The 16,701-nt window shown below is 49.5% G+C and overlaps 2 protein-coding genes across 15 annotated transcripts in view; one reads left to right on the top strand and one right to left on the bottom strand.

Annotated features, from left to right (window-relative positions):
• Positions 1–7,930, bottom strand: part of DCTN1 (dynactin subunit 1) — a 103,543-nt gene extending 95,613 nt beyond the window's left edge. For 4 of the 12 annotated variants that reach the window (XM_084855189.1, XM_084855191.1, XM_084855192.1 and 1 more), the window contains exon 1: positions 7,791–7,930. Coding sequence is in view for 4 of the 12 variants with exons in the window: in XM_084855185.1 (XP_084711311.1) it covers positions 3,558–3,587 (30 nt within the window). In the remaining 8 variants the exon portion in view is untranslated. Of the gene's footprint in view, positions 1–3,557; positions 3,687–7,131 lie in introns of those variants that run through there. The other 8 variants (XM_084855185.1, XM_084855186.1, XM_084855187.1 and 5 more) reach the window with 4 other exon arrangements.
• LOC146343499 (uncharacterized) lies at positions 7,587–15,650 on the top strand. Of its 3 annotated transcripts, none has more exons than XM_084855205.1 (4): positions 7,587–8,081; positions 8,911–9,068; positions 10,118–10,284; positions 11,767–15,650. In XM_084855205.1, the coding sequence occupies exons 2-4, from the start codon at positions 8,918–8,920 to the stop codon at positions 13,069–13,071; spliced, it is 1,623 nt and encodes a 540-aa protein (XP_084711331.1). In that variant the 5' UTR covers positions 7,587–8,081; positions 8,911–8,917; the 3' UTR covers positions 13,072–15,650. The 3 variants fall into 3 exon arrangements, with proteins under 3 accessions (XP_084711331.1, XP_084711329.1, XP_084711330.1); XM_084855203.1 differs by lacking the exon at positions 7,587–8,081 and adding an exon at positions 8,138–8,491; XM_084855204.1 differs by lacking the exon at positions 7,587–8,081 and adding an exon at positions 8,186–8,491 and having other exon boundaries at positions 8,914–9,068.
• The last annotated feature ends 1,051 nt before the right edge of the window (positions 15,651–16,701 follow it).

The raw sequence follows: 16,701 nt of genomic DNA, 5'->3' as shown, positions 1-16,701 counted from the left end.
CTGTCGCTAATACTGGAGCTAACACAAAGCCATCATGACAAGTAGCCACTGGCAGCCTCTCTCTCCTACTCACTTATAAGTCCTGTCCCCTATAAATTTGTCAAATTCCATTTTAAAGCTATTTAAGCCAACAACCATCTCTATATCTTGTGGCAGCAAATTCCGTAACTGCACTAACTGTAACGTATGAAGCAGTTACTGTAACTGTAACGTATGAAGCAGTCCTTCATTTTGTCTGCCCTCGGTCTGCTGCCAATCAGTTTCACTGTCTGACCCCAAGTTCTTATATGATTATTAAATAGCATTTTACTGCTATTTATTACTTACGGGTATACTTTTGCAAGATATTCCCCTAAGCTTATTCTTCCCAGGCCGTAGGGAATGTAGGGAAAGCAGGAAGCCCTGCTGGAATCCTGGTCATTGTGCAGAAATAGAACTCTACCTCTCTGACACATGGGGAAGCTCAAACCATCAACAGCCTCTTCCCGATAACCAGCATTTGCTACTAGAGGGCCATAAAATGCATCAGAGCTCTCATAATGCAAGTCATTATTGCTGCCTTTCTCACAAGAGGAGAAGCTGAGGCATAGAGAAGGAAAGTTTCAAGGTCTTGGAACCTTGTCACTACGTCAGCAGCAGTGGCAGCATGTAAAGTGACATGAACTAAAAGAGAAGCTGTGGCAATTCTAAGATACTTTCGAACCCCACTGAAATTTAATTTTGCTTTACTTTATTTTGGGCTGAGCTAAATCTATATAGAAGGGCAGTCTCTCTTTTAATTAGGAAAAACAACAACCCTTTGACTAGACATTTGAGGCATTAGAAACTAAGGGCACAATCCACCAGGGTCATCAGTAGTAAAGGCTGCCTGCAAATGGGAAGGTGTGCAGAAGCACATTTGTCTAACTAACTAAATAACATTTCCCTGTGGATTGGTGCACTACATGTATATGCTTGCCAAGAGATGAAGCTTATTATTTTATCTGTTATTAGTAAACATTGGCCACATTTGCACATAATACTAAACTGTGGTTTGGCGCTACATGGACGAGCCTTTGTGAGCCCAAGCAAAGACTTAGGGCAGGTTCACACGATTATGGAGGGAAAATAAACCATGGTGGCATATTTTCCCTCCCCATACATGCCGGTCACGAGCTGCCTAATTAGCATAATTAGCATTACCCACGCTAATTAGTATGAATTAATTAATTAATTAAATTAGTAAATTAGTAAAATAAAGCAAAATTAAATGTCAGTGGGTTTTGGAAGCAGCTCGGAATTGCTACAGCTTCTCTCTTACCACATGTCAGTTTAAATGCTGCCACCGCTGCTGCTTGTCACAAAGTCTGAACACAGCAAGAGGGTGGTGGTGACTGGGGTGCTTTACAAACCACCCTGAAACCCTAGAACCATGAGCTTCAGGGTTGTTTGTAAACTGGCCCAGCCACCCACCCTTACCAGGTTTGGATGTCATGACAATACACACCCAGTGAAGGTAAATATGCTAACTAGATGGCTGGCAATTAGCAGGCATGGGGAGGGAAAATACACCACCGTGGCATATTTTCCCTCCGTGATAGTGCGAACTGATCACAGACTCACATGCTTCACTCTCCCTTCCTGCACAGCCAGAAGGACAACTTAGCCAGGATTTGGTTTTGCTTTCTCCAATTCCTGCCTTATTGTTATTTACAAACCAAGAATCATAGTTTAAAACAAATTCTCATCAATTGTAATCACAGAATCATAGAATAGTAGGGTTGGAGGGGGCCTACAAGGCCATCGAGTCCAACCCCCTGCTCAATGCAAGAATCCAAGTCAGAGCATCCCTGACAAATGGCTGTCCAGCCTCGTCTTGAACGCATCCAGGGTGGGAGAGCCCCCCACCTCCCTAGGTCATTGGTTCCATTGTCATATTGCTCTAACAATCAGGATGTTTTTCCTGGTGTTCAGCTGGAATCTGGCTTCCTGTAACTTGAGCCCATTCTTCTGTCTCCTGCACTCTGGGATGATCGAGAAGAGATCCTGGCCTTCCTCCCTGTGACAACCTTTCAAGTACTTGAAGAGCACTATCCTATCTCCCCTCAGCCTTCTCTTCTCAAGGCTAAACATGCCCAGTTCTTTCAGTCTCTCTTCATAGGGCTTTGTGTCCAGTCCCCTGATCATCCCTGTTGCCCTCCTCTGAACCCCCTCCAGTTTGTCTGCATCCTTCTTAAAGTGTGATGCCCAGAACTGCACACAGTACTCCAGATGAGGCCTAACCAGTGCTGAGTAGAGGGGAACTAGTACTTCCCGGGATTTGGAAGCGATGCTTCTATTAATGCAGCCCCAGATAGCATTTGCATTTTTTGCAGCCACATCACATTGTTTGCTCATATTCAGCTTGTGATGGACAACAATTCCAAGATCCTTCTCGCTTGTAATGTTGTTGAGCCACGTATCCCCCATCTTGTAACTGTGCATTGGGTGCAGAACTTGGCATTTATCCCTATTAAATGTCATTCTATTGTTTTCTGCCCAGTGCTCCAGTCTATCAAGATCACTTTGAATTTTGTTTAAACAAAATCTACTTGTTTACTCTGGCCTTCCCCTGATTATTTGTGTGCGTTTTTATTGTTTTATTTTAGATCATTATTTTTCTGAAATTTTAGAAGGCTATTTTATGCCAGAGAGCTTCGGCTATTGGGCAATATAGAAATTAAATAAATAAATAAATATTTTATGAGGAGGATTCTTGCCTTGAAAGACGGGCTAAAAATATTTTAAATAAATAAATAAGTAAATAGCAACAATGAAAATAGTAATAACAAAGGCTAACATTTGTTATTATAACACAAGGATTTTCTCGCCCAGGGAAGAAAAGGTTGCAGTGTTGAAGAGCATCACTGTGGGATCCAACCTCTGATGTGAGAAATGGAGGGAAGCATCACTGTCACATGAACACAGCACTGGACTCTGAAACGCCAAGCCTGCCATCTTACTATGCCCCCCTTTGTTTTTTGCTGCATAACCCACCTCAGGAGCAGCACCAGGACCAAGAAGACCCAATCAGATGTAGTCCCTGCAGCCACACAGGACACAGTCCTGCTGTACTACCAGAGGAGCTGCCACTGTAGCTGAGCTCTCTGCAAAGAGCTGGCTTTTCCTGTCATGCCAGAGCAAACAGCTGCTCAGTGACAAACGTGTCATACTCCTGCCCACCACAAGAGGAGGATTCTAGTTCATGCAAGTCAGCTCAGTTTGTTTAAATGGCGGAAAGAAAAATGCAGATCCCAACAAAGATGCAGTGCACTCAGTCTGCAGTATTATTGCTCCAGTGGCCAGCAACGAACAAGAAAGCTGAATAATGAAACAGTACTGAGGCATTTCCTTGTATCCCATTCATTGTGAGCTCCAGGATACATTTGGCATGCAGCTTCTCTGTGGAAAATAGCTGGAGCTATTTCCTAAATAAAACTTTGTGGAACTAGGGATGGGCCACCACCCTCTATTATTTGAAGCACTGGGATGTCTTAAGATTGTTGACTCATACCTCTACAGTTCATCCCAGTCCTTACCAGCTTCTGCTGCAGACTGCCCATGAACATTCACTGGCATGTTCTTCATACCGCTGATTTGTCATGAAATTTTTGCCCAGCACAAGGACATCACTGCCTCTTCACTTAGAGCCCACCCACCTCACAAGAAAGGTAGGATCCACACCAGCTTGGTAGATATGCCTTGACTGGGTTTTCCATTTTTTAGTTGCATTCTTTTGCCGTTCTTATTGAATTATGTTTAAAGCGCTACTAAACTAGACAGACCCCTTCATGGATCACTGCCTTGTTGTGGCAAAGGGGCTTGCGTAACTCAGTGAAGCCATAAGCTGTGCCGTGCAGGGCCACCCAAGACGGACAGGTCATGGCAGAGAGTTCTGACAAAATGTGGTCCACTGGAGAAGGAAATGGCAACCCACTCCAGTATTCTTGCCAAGAAAACCCCATGGAACGTATCACAAGGCTAAAAGAGATGCCGCCGGAAGATGAGCCCCTCAGGTCGGAAGGTGTCCAATCTACTACTGGGGAAGAACAGAGGGTATTTCCAAGTAGCGCCAGAAAGAGTGAAGCGGCTGGGCCAAAGCCGAAAGGACACTCAGCTGTGGATGTGTCTGGTGGTGAAAAGAAAATCCAATGCTGTAAAGAACAATATTGTTTAGGAACCTGGAATGTCAGATCAATGAATCAGGGTAAGCTGGAGGTGGTCAAACATGAGATGGCAAGATTGAACATCGACATCTTGGGAATCAGTGAACTAAAATGGACAGGCATGGGCGAATTTAATTCAGGTGACCATCATATCTACTACTGTGGGCAAGAATCCCTTCGAAGAAATGGAGTAGCACGCATAGTCAACAAAAGGGTGGGAAAAGCAGTACTGGGGTACAATCTTAAAAACGATAGAATGATCTCAGTACGAATCCAAGGCAAACCATTCAACATAACAGTAATTCAAGTCTATGCCCCAACCACTGAGGCCGAAGAAGCTGAGGTTGATGGGTTCTATGAAGACCTACAACACCTTCTAGAACTAACACCAAAAAATGATGTCCTCTTCATCATAGGGGATTGGAACGCAAAAGTAGGAAATCAAGAAATCACCGGGATAACAGGCAAGCATGGCCTGGGTGTACAAAATGAAGCAGGACAAAAGCTAATAGAGTTTTGCCAAGAGAACACGCTGATCATAGCAAACAGTCTTTTCCAACAGCACAAGAGACGACTCTACACATGGACATCAACAGATGGTCAATATCGAAATCAGATTGATTATGTCCTTTGCAGCCAAAGATGGAGAAGCTCTATACAGTCAATCAAAACAAGACCTGGAGCTGACTGTGGCTCAGATCATGAGCTTCTTGTTGCAAAATTTCAGCTTAAATTGAAGAACGTAGGGAAAACCACTAAACCATTCAGGTATGACCTAAATCATATCCCTTATGAATATACAGTGGAGATGAGGAATAGATTTAAGGGATTAGACCTGATAGACAGAGTGCCTGAGGAACTATGGACAGAGGTCCGTAACATTGTTCAGGAGGCAGCAACGAAATCCATCCCAAAGAAAAAGAAATGCAAGAAAGCCAAGTGGCTGTCTGATGAGGCTTTACAAGTAGCTGAAGAAAGAAGGGAAGCGAAAAGCAAGGGAGAAAGGGGAAGATATACCCAACTGAATGCAGAGTTCCAGAGAATAGCAAGGAGAGACAAGAAGGCCTTCTTAAATGAACAATGCAAAGAAATCGAGGAAAACAACAGAATGGGAAAGACTAGAGATCTCTTCAAGAAAATTGGAGATCTCAAGGGAACGTTTTGTGCAAAGACGGGCATGATAAAGGACAAAGAAGGCAGGGACCTAACAGAAGCAGATGAGATTAAGAGGTGGAAAGAATACACAGAAGAACTATACAGGAAAGATCTTAATGTCCTTGATAGCCATGATAGTGCGGTCACTGAACTTGAGGCGGACATCCTCGAGAGTGAAGTCAAGTGGGCCTTAGCAAGCATTACTAACAACAAAGCTAGCAGAGATGACAGCATTCCAGCTGAGCTATTTAAAATCCTAAAAGATGATGCTGTTCAAGTGCTGCACTCAATATGCCAACAAATCTGGAACACTCAACAGTGGCCACAAGACTGGAAAAGGTCAGTTTACATTCCAATTCCAAAGAAGGGCAACGCCAAAGAGTGTTCAAACTACCACACAATTGCGCTCATTTCACATGCCAGCAAGGCGATGCTCAAAATCATACAAGCTAGGCTTCAGCAGTACGCGAACCGAGAACTACCAGAAGTACAAGCTGGGTTTCGAAGAGGCAGAGGAATTAGAGATCAAATCGCCAACGTTCGCTGGATCATGGAAAAAGCAAGAGAATTCCAGAAAAACGTCGATTTCTGCTTCATTGACTACGCTAAAGCCTTTGATTGTGTGGATCACAACAAACTCTGGCAAATTCTTAAAGTGATGGGAGTACCAGACCACCTTACCTGTCTCCTGAGAAACCTGTACAAGGGTCAAGAAGCAACAGTAAGAACCGGACATGGAACAACCGATTGGTTCAAAATTGGGAAAGGAGTACGACAAGGCTGCATATTGTCACCCTGCTTATTTAACTTATATGCAGAGTACATCATGAGAAACGCAGGGTTGGATGAATCACAGGTCAGAATTAAGATTGCTGGGAGAATTATCAACAACCTCCGATACACAGACGATACCACCCTAATGGCAGAAAGTGAAGAGGATCTAAAGAGCCTCTTGTTGAGGGTGAAAGAGGAGAGTGCAAAAGCTGGTTTGAAACTCAACATTTTTTAATGTTGAAGATCATGGCATCTGGCCCCATCACTTCCTGCCATATAGAAGGGGAAGAAATGGAAGCTGTGACAGATTTTATTTTCTTGGGCTCCAAGCTCACCGCAGACGGTGACTGTAGCCATGAAATTAAAAGACGCTTGCTCCTTGGGAGGAAAGCTATGGCAAACCTAGACAGCGTAGTAAGAAGCAGAGACATCACCTTGCCAACAAAGGTCCATCTAATCAAAGCTATGGTTTTCCCAGTAGTAACGTATGGCTGTGAGAGCTGGACTGTAAGGAAGGTTGAGCGCCGAAGAATCAATGCCTTTGAACTGTGGTGCTGGAGAAGACTCTTACGAGTCCCCTGGACTGCAAGGAGGTCAAATCAGTCAATCCTAAAGGAAATCAACCCTGACTGCTCATTGGAAGGACAGAGACTGAAGCTGAAGCTCAAATATTTTGGCCACCTAATGCGAAGAGAAAACTCCCTGGAAAAGACCCTGATGCTGGGAAAGACTGAAGGCAAAAGGAGAAGGGGACGGCAGAGGATGAGATGGCTAGATGGCATCACCGATGTGATGAATATGGACTTGAGCACGCTCCGGGAGAGAGCGCAGGACAGGAAGGTCTGGCGTGCTATGGTCCATGGGGTCACGAAGAGTCGGACACGACTGAACGACAACCTTGAAGAAATTTTAGCAGAAGTTTATAGGCCCGTATGCTCTAGCCGTTAGCCATTTTATACATTTTACTCTTCCGTCGATATATTCTTCTTTTGTCATATTATGTTTCCAATATTCATACCTGATTTATTGCTGAGGGTATATATTTCCACCATTTGTATGCTGAGATTCCAATAAATCTCTCTTGAGCCCTTTTCTGTTTCCGCCCCACAGCCCACGGGAAGAAGGAGAAGCTCGTCTTTGGCACGTATCCATTCAACTGGGCTTGCCAGTGGCTGCGCCGAGAAGGCCTATGAAAGCCCCGAGTCCCTGCGAGGCAGACCTCGGTGCTCCCTTCCCACGGGACGGGGGGCAGCTAGAGGCCCGCCTCCTACAGCGGGCAGGAGAGGATCGCGAGCGCCTTCTCCCGCACCTCTTCCACCCAAGGGGCGCTCGCGGCAACTGACCTGTGCCAGGAGCCGGCGAGCCCTCGCCTCCCGCCACCGCGCGGCCTCTGCAGAAGGGGCAAAGGCGCCCCAGGAGCAGCCCCGCCCCGCGCCTCGGGCGCCCCTTGCGGCCGCCCCCACGGGATTCAGCGGGGTGCTTCGGGGAGGGCAGCCTGAGGCGGGTGTCTGTATTGCAGCGGGGTGAGTTTTGCTTCGCGCTCAGTTGGGAGGAGCCCGCCCGCCGGGGCCCTCGCGCGGAGGACGGGGCTGGGGAGGAGACGCCGCCTCTGGCTCCAGGACGTGCCCCTGCGGGTACGCGTCACCGCCACCCGGCCGTTCGAAGCGCTTCACGTACGTCGCCTTGCTCTTGCACGCCTTGCAGCCCTGCGAGGTAGGCCAAGGCCACGCTGCCGCCTCAGGCCCCGGCCGGGAGAGAGCTCACTCAGCGGGCCCTCGCGGCTCGCTCCTGCCCGGCCCTGCGTGCTTCCCTCGAGTGCCCCGGCACCCGCCAACCGGCGCGCTTGCCCTGTCAGGAAGGCCCCGCCCGGAGGGCTGCCCCTGCCGCCGGGCCGCAGAACTTCCTGACGCGGGCACCGCTGCGGACAGCCCTGGAGCGCCGGGGTCCTTCCTCGCCTGCCAGGGCCTGGTAAGCCCCGCCCACGCCGAGCGGAGGGGGGCGGGGTGGGCTTCCACGCGCAGGTTATCCCGGCAGGCGCTGCGGCGCCGACTCCCGGAAGAGCTGCTTCGCCTGCCTGCATCCGGGCCAGAAGAGGCGAGCGAGGGCGAAGGCGGCGAGGGGTTGTGTAGAGGCGGCCGCAGGCAGGCGGGCAAGGGGCGGAGGCCGCGGTGTGCCAAGGGCTGGGCCGGGCTGGACTAGGCTAGGCTAGTGGGCTACCCTGATCCCGCCAGGGCGGGCTACGCCGCGTGTCCTCCTCAGCCCGGCCGGAGCTTCTAGGCGCCGGGGCACTGTAGCAAGGCCTGGCGCTCCCCGCCTGCCTGCGTCGCCTGCGGCCTTGCGAGGGCGCCCTCGACGCGGCGGGGCGCAAGAGGACTTGGGTGAGTGACACTGAAGACCCGTCACAGGGCTTCATCCGCCTCCCAGTGACGGAAGAGCCCTGTGCACCGAAGGGGCCTCTGTGCGGTTTTCGGGAATCCCCCCGCACCACCACTCACCCCATTGAACGGGGTCCCCTGATGCTCTGTAACGTTTTCGGGGCGGGGGGGGGGTCTGCCAGCAGGAATTCCCTTCTGCAAGCCCAGTTGCACACACCTAAATCTGGTTTATTTGTTTGTTTTAGGAGTGTATACCCCATCCTTCAATGTAAAAAGTAACAGGTCTGCTTACCAAAAACTGCAGTAAAAATTAACAGGTGAAATATGCAGCAGTGACCAAACTGCAGGTTACAGTGATCGTGTGTGCCACATATCCCTTGTCCCTTACTCTTACAGTATTTCTGTTATGCATCTGTCTCCAGCAGCCCCATGCCCAAGAGAAAGGCCATCCAGCCGCTGCAAAGGCTATGCCTGGAGAATGTAGCTGGAAATATGCAGCTCCTCTGGGCCAAGGACTACACGGACAACTACCTCGATGAGTACCAGTTTCGCTACATCATGGGGCCCTTCAGCGAGTTGGGTGAGACGCATGTGGCAGATGAACAGAAAAGCATACTAGTGCCAAGGTGCCATGGGGGTGCCTGCTGTAGCTGGCCATGTGGTGAAGTAGCCACTTGATTCCTGCCCCATATACTGAAGAGAAGTGTGGCAGGAGGTCAGTCTGCCACGGGCCCAGTTGCAGAGTACATCCAGCAGCCTTGGAGCAAAACAGGCAGGCTGTTCTTTGAACTGGCACCTGGTCGCCAAGGAAGAGCTCAGTGGAAGCCCAACAGGCAGCTTAAATGTCAGCGTGATCTTTCTGACATGTTTGGTGGGCTATGGCTGCACTTCCACATGGACTGCTGCTGCTATTCCCTCTGCTCCTTTCCACATTGCAGGAGACATCTGGGTGGGGGTGGAAGAGGAACAGCCATGCAAGCCAAAGAATGGGGGTCCCCCTTCCTGTCACGCACCTGCTGCTAACTCAAGCTGGAGTGGAGAGAAAGTGGGAGGGAGACACAAGGGAGTTCTCTGCTTCGCATGCCCTTTTGCATCATTTGCCCACACACACGCACACACTCACTCCCATTTCCCAGTAGGGAAAGACCAGCATGGAGGGAGAGAGAGAGAGACAGGCTCGTGCAAGAGAGGGCTCTTGGCTGCCCAGGGAGAAGGGGGCAGACTGCTCTCATCAGCAGTCCAGAATTAGCCTAGGAGGTGGCCGTTGTCAACCCCGAGCCTGTAAAGCTGTTATACTGTGTTCAGAGTGTCAGAATACAATTGGAGAGACGCTGGTTCAAGTTCACCCTCAGCCATGAAGCTCAGTGGATAATCTTGGGCCGGTCACTCTCTCTCCCGGCCTAATCTACCTCACAGGGTTGTTGTGAAGAGAAAAGGGAAGGGGAAAGAACCTTTTATGCTGTCTTGAGCTCCTTGGGGGAAAGGTGGGCTAAAAGAAGAGACTGTCCTTGTGATGATTCTCCCAGCCCCCATCTCTGGCTCTCAACTCCCATCCTTCTGAGCAGAGCTCCTCCTCTACTATGCAAAGCATTGAGTTAACGGCTCAATATTTTCTCCCCACCCGTTCAGCTGGCTCCCTTGTCCAGGAGCTGCTCCAGATAATGGGGGAGAGACGGTGTTTGACCCGTGCCGTACTGCACTTGCTTATTGTGCCGCAGCTGACGGAGCTGAGTTTGAGTGCCTGCCCAAGACTGGTCAGCAAGGCCATCACCCAGATGATCACAGTTCGCTGCAAGGTAAGGGGCAGTGGAGGTGCCGTTGTACTAGGAGCTCCGGACTATGATGGGGTTCCCCTCCTGCTCTCTCTTCGCCTGCATGAGGCTCCTGTGCCTTCTGGCTCTCTGTAGCAGCTTTGCCATGGTCTGGCCTCCCTCTTGCTTTATAGCACATGGCTCACTTGCTTAATACACCCAGATTGGTTCTGCAGGCACCTTGCTCACACCTGCCCTTTCCTTGTGACACATCTTGATTGGAACAGGTGAGTGGTGGAGTGGTGTCATATAGGCAAAAGACTCTGGATGCGATGGCAGATCTTCAGCTCCTTCTAGCTCTTTCTTTCAGTCCCATCTGCTGCGATAGGAAGCTGGACTCAAAACAAGGATGACAACAAGGAGGGCAACAGGAAGCAGAGTGACTCACAGAGCCCCTTGGATGGGCTGGGACTCGCAGCTGGCCAGTCACATGCAAACTAGTCTTTAGCGGGAATGGGGGGGGGGATCCCCAGCTTCTGGTCACAGCAGATGGGATAGAAACAGAGCAGAGTGAACCTAGAACCACAAAGGCACCCCTGCTGAGACCTGACCCTTGGCTCCTGTGGCTTTTTGCCACCTGTCTTTTCCTCTGTCCCTTGTGTTTTGCAAGAATGTAAAATTCAGGCTTTGCATAGAACAGCAGGACTGATGGACATAATGGATGGCATGTCATGGTGTCATTCTGCCCACTGGTAGGAAGGGTGCCTTCTGCAGGGACACATTCCAGAGCGGGGAGCCATCTTAGCATGTTCATGCAAAACAGAAGTTCTTGTGCCACCTTAATGACGAATTGGAGAACTGTGTCATGAGCTAGAGCCCTCTAAATCAGATGCTCGAAGTGTTGTCCTCAGTTGGACTTGATGCATCTGAAGTCCATGAAAGCTTAGGCCACAATAAATCCATTTGTCTTTTAAGATGCCAGAGAACTGTTCATTTGTAGGAGGAAAGTTTCCTTTGTGGTGTTCTTACATACAGGGCCTGGATTCTGCACCACTGTGCTTTGAGTCTGGCATTTTATGAACGAAGATGAGCAGAGGACCATTGGGCCAATAAGTTAAGAACATTAGAAATGCTGTCCTGGATCAGACCAAGGCCCTTTCTATTCCAGCATTCTGTTCACACCGAGGCCAACCCAGTGCCTGTATGGGAAGCCCACAAGTAGGGCATGGGGGCAGCTCCTCTGGGCAAAGGGATGCATGGGCATTGTCCCACTCAGGTTTCCCAGTAACTGGTATCCAAGGCCAGACTGTCTCCAATACTATTTTCACATTCAAGTTGTGGCAAAAGTGCCCATAGGGCAAACACTAAGTGGGAGGGGCGGAATGCAGAAGGCTGAAGTTCCATGGATGTTCCTCTCTCTGGCCAGACAGCTTCTGTGGGGGCACATGACGCATGACCAGTCATTTGTGTACAAACCAAAACAAACTTAGATTTGCTCACTGACTCTCTTTCTGTTTCCTGAGGCAGAATCTGTCCTCGCTGGATCTCCAGGGCTGCAGCCGGATCCCCACAGATGCTCTGGTTGACCTAATGGAAGGTTTGCCTTGTCTTACAAAACTGGACCTTTCAGAGACCCAGTGCAACACCCAAGTCTTGTCAGCTGTGGGTTCCTGCTGCCGGCAGCTTCGTGAGCTGGACATCTCTCTCTGCAAGAGACTCTCTCCAGAGTCTCTCCTCCACCTGGCTTATGACCCCACTGCAGGCTCCCTCTGCTGCCCAGCATTGCAGATACTCTCGGTGGATGGTCTCTGTCCCACTGCTGACAGTCAGGACCTGTTTTGGAACCTGGCCTTTGTGCTGCTGGCATTGCCCAGCCTGAAGTCCTTGGAAAATGAGTTTGTCACTGAGGCGCTGTGTCTGATCCACAAGCAGAAGTTTAAGAGTGCTCCAATCACCCCGGGGTTCCCCTCCCTGGAGGAGCTGGCACGGGGCAGGATTCCTGCCTGCACCGACGAGGCAAGCTCCAGGCTTACGCTGCCTCTCAAGAAAATAATTGAGGTAAGTGAGGAGTCCGTGCCCATGGTCTGTGCCATGTGCCCACACTTGGCAAAGGTGTCTGTGAATCTTGAAGACGGCTGCCACGGCTTGAGCCAAGCCTTCTTGTCATGGCGCCACCTCACCCATCTGACTCTGGACGGCACAGAAATGCGGGGGCTGCGGGGGCTGCGGGAGCTTCTGCCCATGGTGGCGCACCTGGGGGGCCAGCTTCAGACCCTCTCGCTCGATGGCTTCTCTGCTGATGATGAGCTGTCCTTCTACACCTTGCTGGGCCACTGCCCAAATCTCCAGAAATTCAGTGCTTCCCTCTTTTATTCAGTGAGGCCTCGGCCTGGTTGTGGGGAGGCCTTACATTGGGATGTCAACCTCGCTCCCCACCTCTTCCCTCAGCTATGTGACTTTAGCCTGCTGCTCTCAGACTTGCACGATGTGCTGTCTTCCCGGCCGGCAGTGATGTTGAGGGCAAGCCTCCTGTCCCTGCTCAGCCATGCCCCATGCCTGGAGAACTTGCATCTGGTCTGCCTGCCTTTCTCCCTGGACGGGGTGTTTGAGAAGGTACTGGCACCCCCTGGCACTGCTCTGGTTCGCCTCCGTGACCTCTCACTGAGCCAGTGCAGTGTGTCCAGTCAGACCATCCACCTGCTCTTGTCCTCAGACAATCTTCTGAGTTCCCTCCACTTGTACCAGTGCCCGGAGATCCACCGGAAGGACTATGATAAGTTCCTCAGGAGAGTCAGCACGGAGGGCCTTGCGCTGCAAATCCAGTGGGACTGAAAAGTTTTCCCCTGCAACCTGGAATGGCAACACCACCTGTGTTCAAGTGTCTGTTAATAAAGTTTGGATTATATGACCCATGGAACAACGGAGGGTCAGGGGACACATGATAGCCATCAACAAAGTTATGCATGGTGTGGAGGATGTGGATAGGGAGACATTTTTCTCCCCCTCTCAAAATACTAGAAGCCAGTGGGGTCACCCCATGAAGCTGACTGGTGGGAGATTCAGGACTGATAAAAGGAAGGACCTCTTCACACAGCACAGAGTTAAACTATGGAATTCGCTACCATGGGATGTTAGTGATGGCCACCAGTTTGGATGGGTTTAAAAGGGGTATTGGTCAAATTTCTGGAGGAAAGGCCATCCATGGCTACCAGTCCTGATGGCAATGTGCTACTTACAGTACCAGAGGCAGTGAGCCTCTGTACACCAGTTGCTGGGGAAGATGGGTGGAAGCGTGCTGTTGTGCTCATGCCCTGCTTGTGGGTTCCTGGTCGACAGCCGGTTGGCCGCTGTGTGAACAGAATGATGGACCAGATGGACCCGTGGTCTGATCCAGCAGGGCTCTTCTGATGTTCTTATGTTTCACATCTGAGTTGTATTGGAGCCACACCACAGAATGGGTGGGATGCTGAGTAGAGCTTTTAAAAAGGTAGCTTGCGCCGGGGGGGGGGGGGGGGAGATTGTATGCCAGACTTGCTTCTTTCCGTTACGTCCTTGCCCGCTCCCCAATGTTATAGCATAAAGAGAGTCCTGAAGCTGGATCAGACCGGGGGGGGGAGGGGTCCTACTCCAGCATTCTCTTTGCAGAATGGCCAAGCAGGTGCCCCAAGAGGAAGCCAACAAGCAGGGCAGGAGTGGCTGGGGACCCACTCATGGTCCCCAGCAACGGATAGAGGCATATTGCAGGTAATATACAGCCATCGTGACTCATAGCCGTTGATAGCCTTGTCCTCCGTTAATGTGCCCAATCCTCTTTTAAAGCTGCCCATGTTGGTGACGGTCACTATGTCTTGTGGTAGTGAATTAAGAAGAAAGGACGTAAGAGCTGGATCAGACCAAGGGCCCGTCTAGCATTCTGCTCCCACAGTGGGAAGCCCACAAGTGCAATAGCACCTCCTGCTCGTGTTCCTCACTGGCGTTCTCTGAACCTGAAGGTGACACGAATAGTCCTTGGGAGACCAGCATGAAGGGTTTATGCTCACCTGCTCTGCAGGGTGGGTCAGCCTGAACCATTGCCCCCTGAATTATGAAGCCCCCTTGGGGGGGGTGCCACACACATCCGCTGTCCACCTAGCAGCTGGTAGGAAGAGGGCTTTCCAGCGCTAGAGGTCCCCTTTGGAACAGCCTCCGCCTTGTATAGACGGCGTGCACTGACAGTAATGTTCTTCTGCATGCTGGAAATGTATTCATTTTAACAGGCGCTTCCTGACCATTGACACTGTTAGCACACACTACCGCCAGGTAGGGCAGTGTATTTGTTATTAACTGTTAGGGTTTTTCTCTTGTTTTATTCTTGCTGATACTTGTATTTTATTTTGTGCACCGTTTTTGATATTTGTTACTATAAAGTAGTAAAGAAATGTTTTAAAATAAATAAAAAGAAAATAAATTATTGCTGCCACAGCCTCTCAATCCCCCCAGCAGCTCCCCAACTTTCCTGGTCACCTCCAGCCAGAGTCCAGTTCCACCCACACACCCCAAATCAAGATGCATCACTCAAGCGAGAGCAATCTGGTGTGTGACAGAATGATAGTTTGGATTAAGGGTACTGTGACAAAACAAAATCAGTGTGATTAATAGAGAATATGCATTTATTTATTTGATTTATATTTCACCCTTCAGACTGATTGAGTCTGAGCTGGCAGGGACTGGCCAGGAAAGGATCTTGGGCTCGTGGTGGGCAGCTCCATGAAAACAGCATCCCTGCATGTGGTGGCTGTGAAGGCTAATTTCATCTTGGGAATAGCTCGTAAAGGAATCAGAAATAAAACTACCAATACAGTGCACAAATGAGCAGATCTAAGAAATTTCAGCCGGTGCAGAATGCAGCTGCCTGAGCGTAGTTCGGAGCGAGGCAATTTGATGGCATATAAGAGCAATACTGTGCCAGCTGCACAGGAATGCTTCTGGAAGTGCTGGTTTTGATCTTTAAAGCCTTAAAGAGTTTGGGACCAAATTACTTGAAGGACTGCCTTCACCCTTATTCAGTCTGCCCACATGATAAATCCGCAAGAGAAGCCCTCATTTGCCCACCTGGGAAAGCAGTCAGTGGGTGTTCACATGTGAGGGCGTTCTCTGCAGTGGCCCCTCACTCCTGGAATACGTTGCCATCAGGGGTCCACCATACTCCAACATTGCAGGCTTTTAAGAAGGCCTTGAAAACATTTTATTCTGGCCTCCTAATACAACTGCTTTTATTGCATTCTTACTGTTTTTATTGTGTTTTAATCATTTTAATATCATACTGGTTTTATTTGTCTTATTGCTCTATGGTGCCTTGGGAGGGCTCCTATCCTGAAAGGAAGCCACAAAATACTGTAAATAAACAAGATGCAGCCACACTTGGAATACTTTGTACAGTTCTGGTCATTGCTCATCAAAAAATATTGTAGAGCTGGAGAAGGTGCAGAAAAGGGCAACCAAAATGATCAAGGTCTTAGAGCAGCTCCCCCATGAGGAAAAATTACAACATTTGGGGTTATACTTTAGAAAAAAACCAAAGTGTGGGAAAGACATGATGGTGGTACATAAAATTATGTATACTGCAGAGAAAATGGATAGGGAAATGTTTTCTCCCTCACAATGCTAGAACCAATGAGGCCAGGAATGCCCAATGTTGCTCTTGGAGCGAGGGACAGCACATTCTCCCATTGTCTTGCCACTTCAGGTGGCTCAACATGAGGGTGAGAACGGCCTTGCTGAAGCAAGAGCGACCATGTGCCCTTTGGCCCCTCCTCTGTGCAGTCCTAATAGCGGATAAGCACATCCAGCTGCACAAAGCCCCACAGGTGGAGATGTTGCTGGCTGAGGCAATGTACCTGGACACAGCCCCCTGTGCAGGTGCTCTGCTGTGGTGGATAAGAGGCCCGCCTTGATCCTGCAGATTGCTTACTCTGATTTGGACCTACTAGGCCCCAGGAACCACTGGAGTGATTAAACACCCAGGTGGTCATGATGGAACAAAAATGGATGACACAATGGAAATGCCCAGCTTGTGTCCACATGTCTTCTCATTGTTGGTGACTCCCAGTGATAGCCAGTGTGAGACCTTGGTACTCGGATGGACCAGGAAAACACTGTACTTCCCAAGAGCCTGTGAAAAGCCTCTAGTAGCTCCAGAAGTCACCACAAGCCTGGCTCTTGAACCCCTTAGGAATGTCACATATTAAGATCTAAAATGTTATTACACCTTAATCTAACCCTATAAACCTAGATAAAGAACAACAGATAACCTGAGTAAACAAATGGCACACATGCATGATGCTTTTTCAACATTTATCCACAACTGATTCCACATTCACTAGCCACATGTGAAAAGTATGTGACCCTTGCAATTCAGCCCATGGTGGACCCCCCTTGAGCAGCAATGACTTCAATTAAACATTTCCTGTAACTGTTGGTCAG

The sequence above is a fragment of the Heloderma suspectum genome, chromosome 5 (assembly GCF_057233095.1).
Source record: "Heloderma suspectum isolate Gila_16-S chromosome 5, 16-S_ref, whole genome shotgun sequence".
Classification (NCBI taxonomy): Eukaryota; Metazoa; Chordata; class Lepidosauria; order Squamata; family Helodermatidae; genus Heloderma; species Heloderma suspectum.
The sequence above is the reverse complement of the archived record's forward strand: the minus strand, read 5'-3'. Positions and strand labels throughout refer to the sequence as shown.

Bases quoted from the DNA above. Each gene is read 5' to 3' on its own strand.
- LOC146343499 (XM_084855205.1), top strand. From the start codon at position 8,918: ATGCCCAAGAGAAAGGCCATCCAGCCGCTGCAAAGGCTATGCCTGGAG. The intron at 9,069-10,117 runs GTGAGACGCATG...CCACCCGTTCAG, and splicing joins GGGGCCCTTCAGCGAGTTGG to CTGGCTCCCTTGTCCAGGAG. The intron at 10,285-11,766 runs GTAAGGGGCAGT...TTCCTGAGGCAG, and splicing joins TGATCACAGTTCGCTGCAAG to AATCTGTCCTCGCTGGATCT.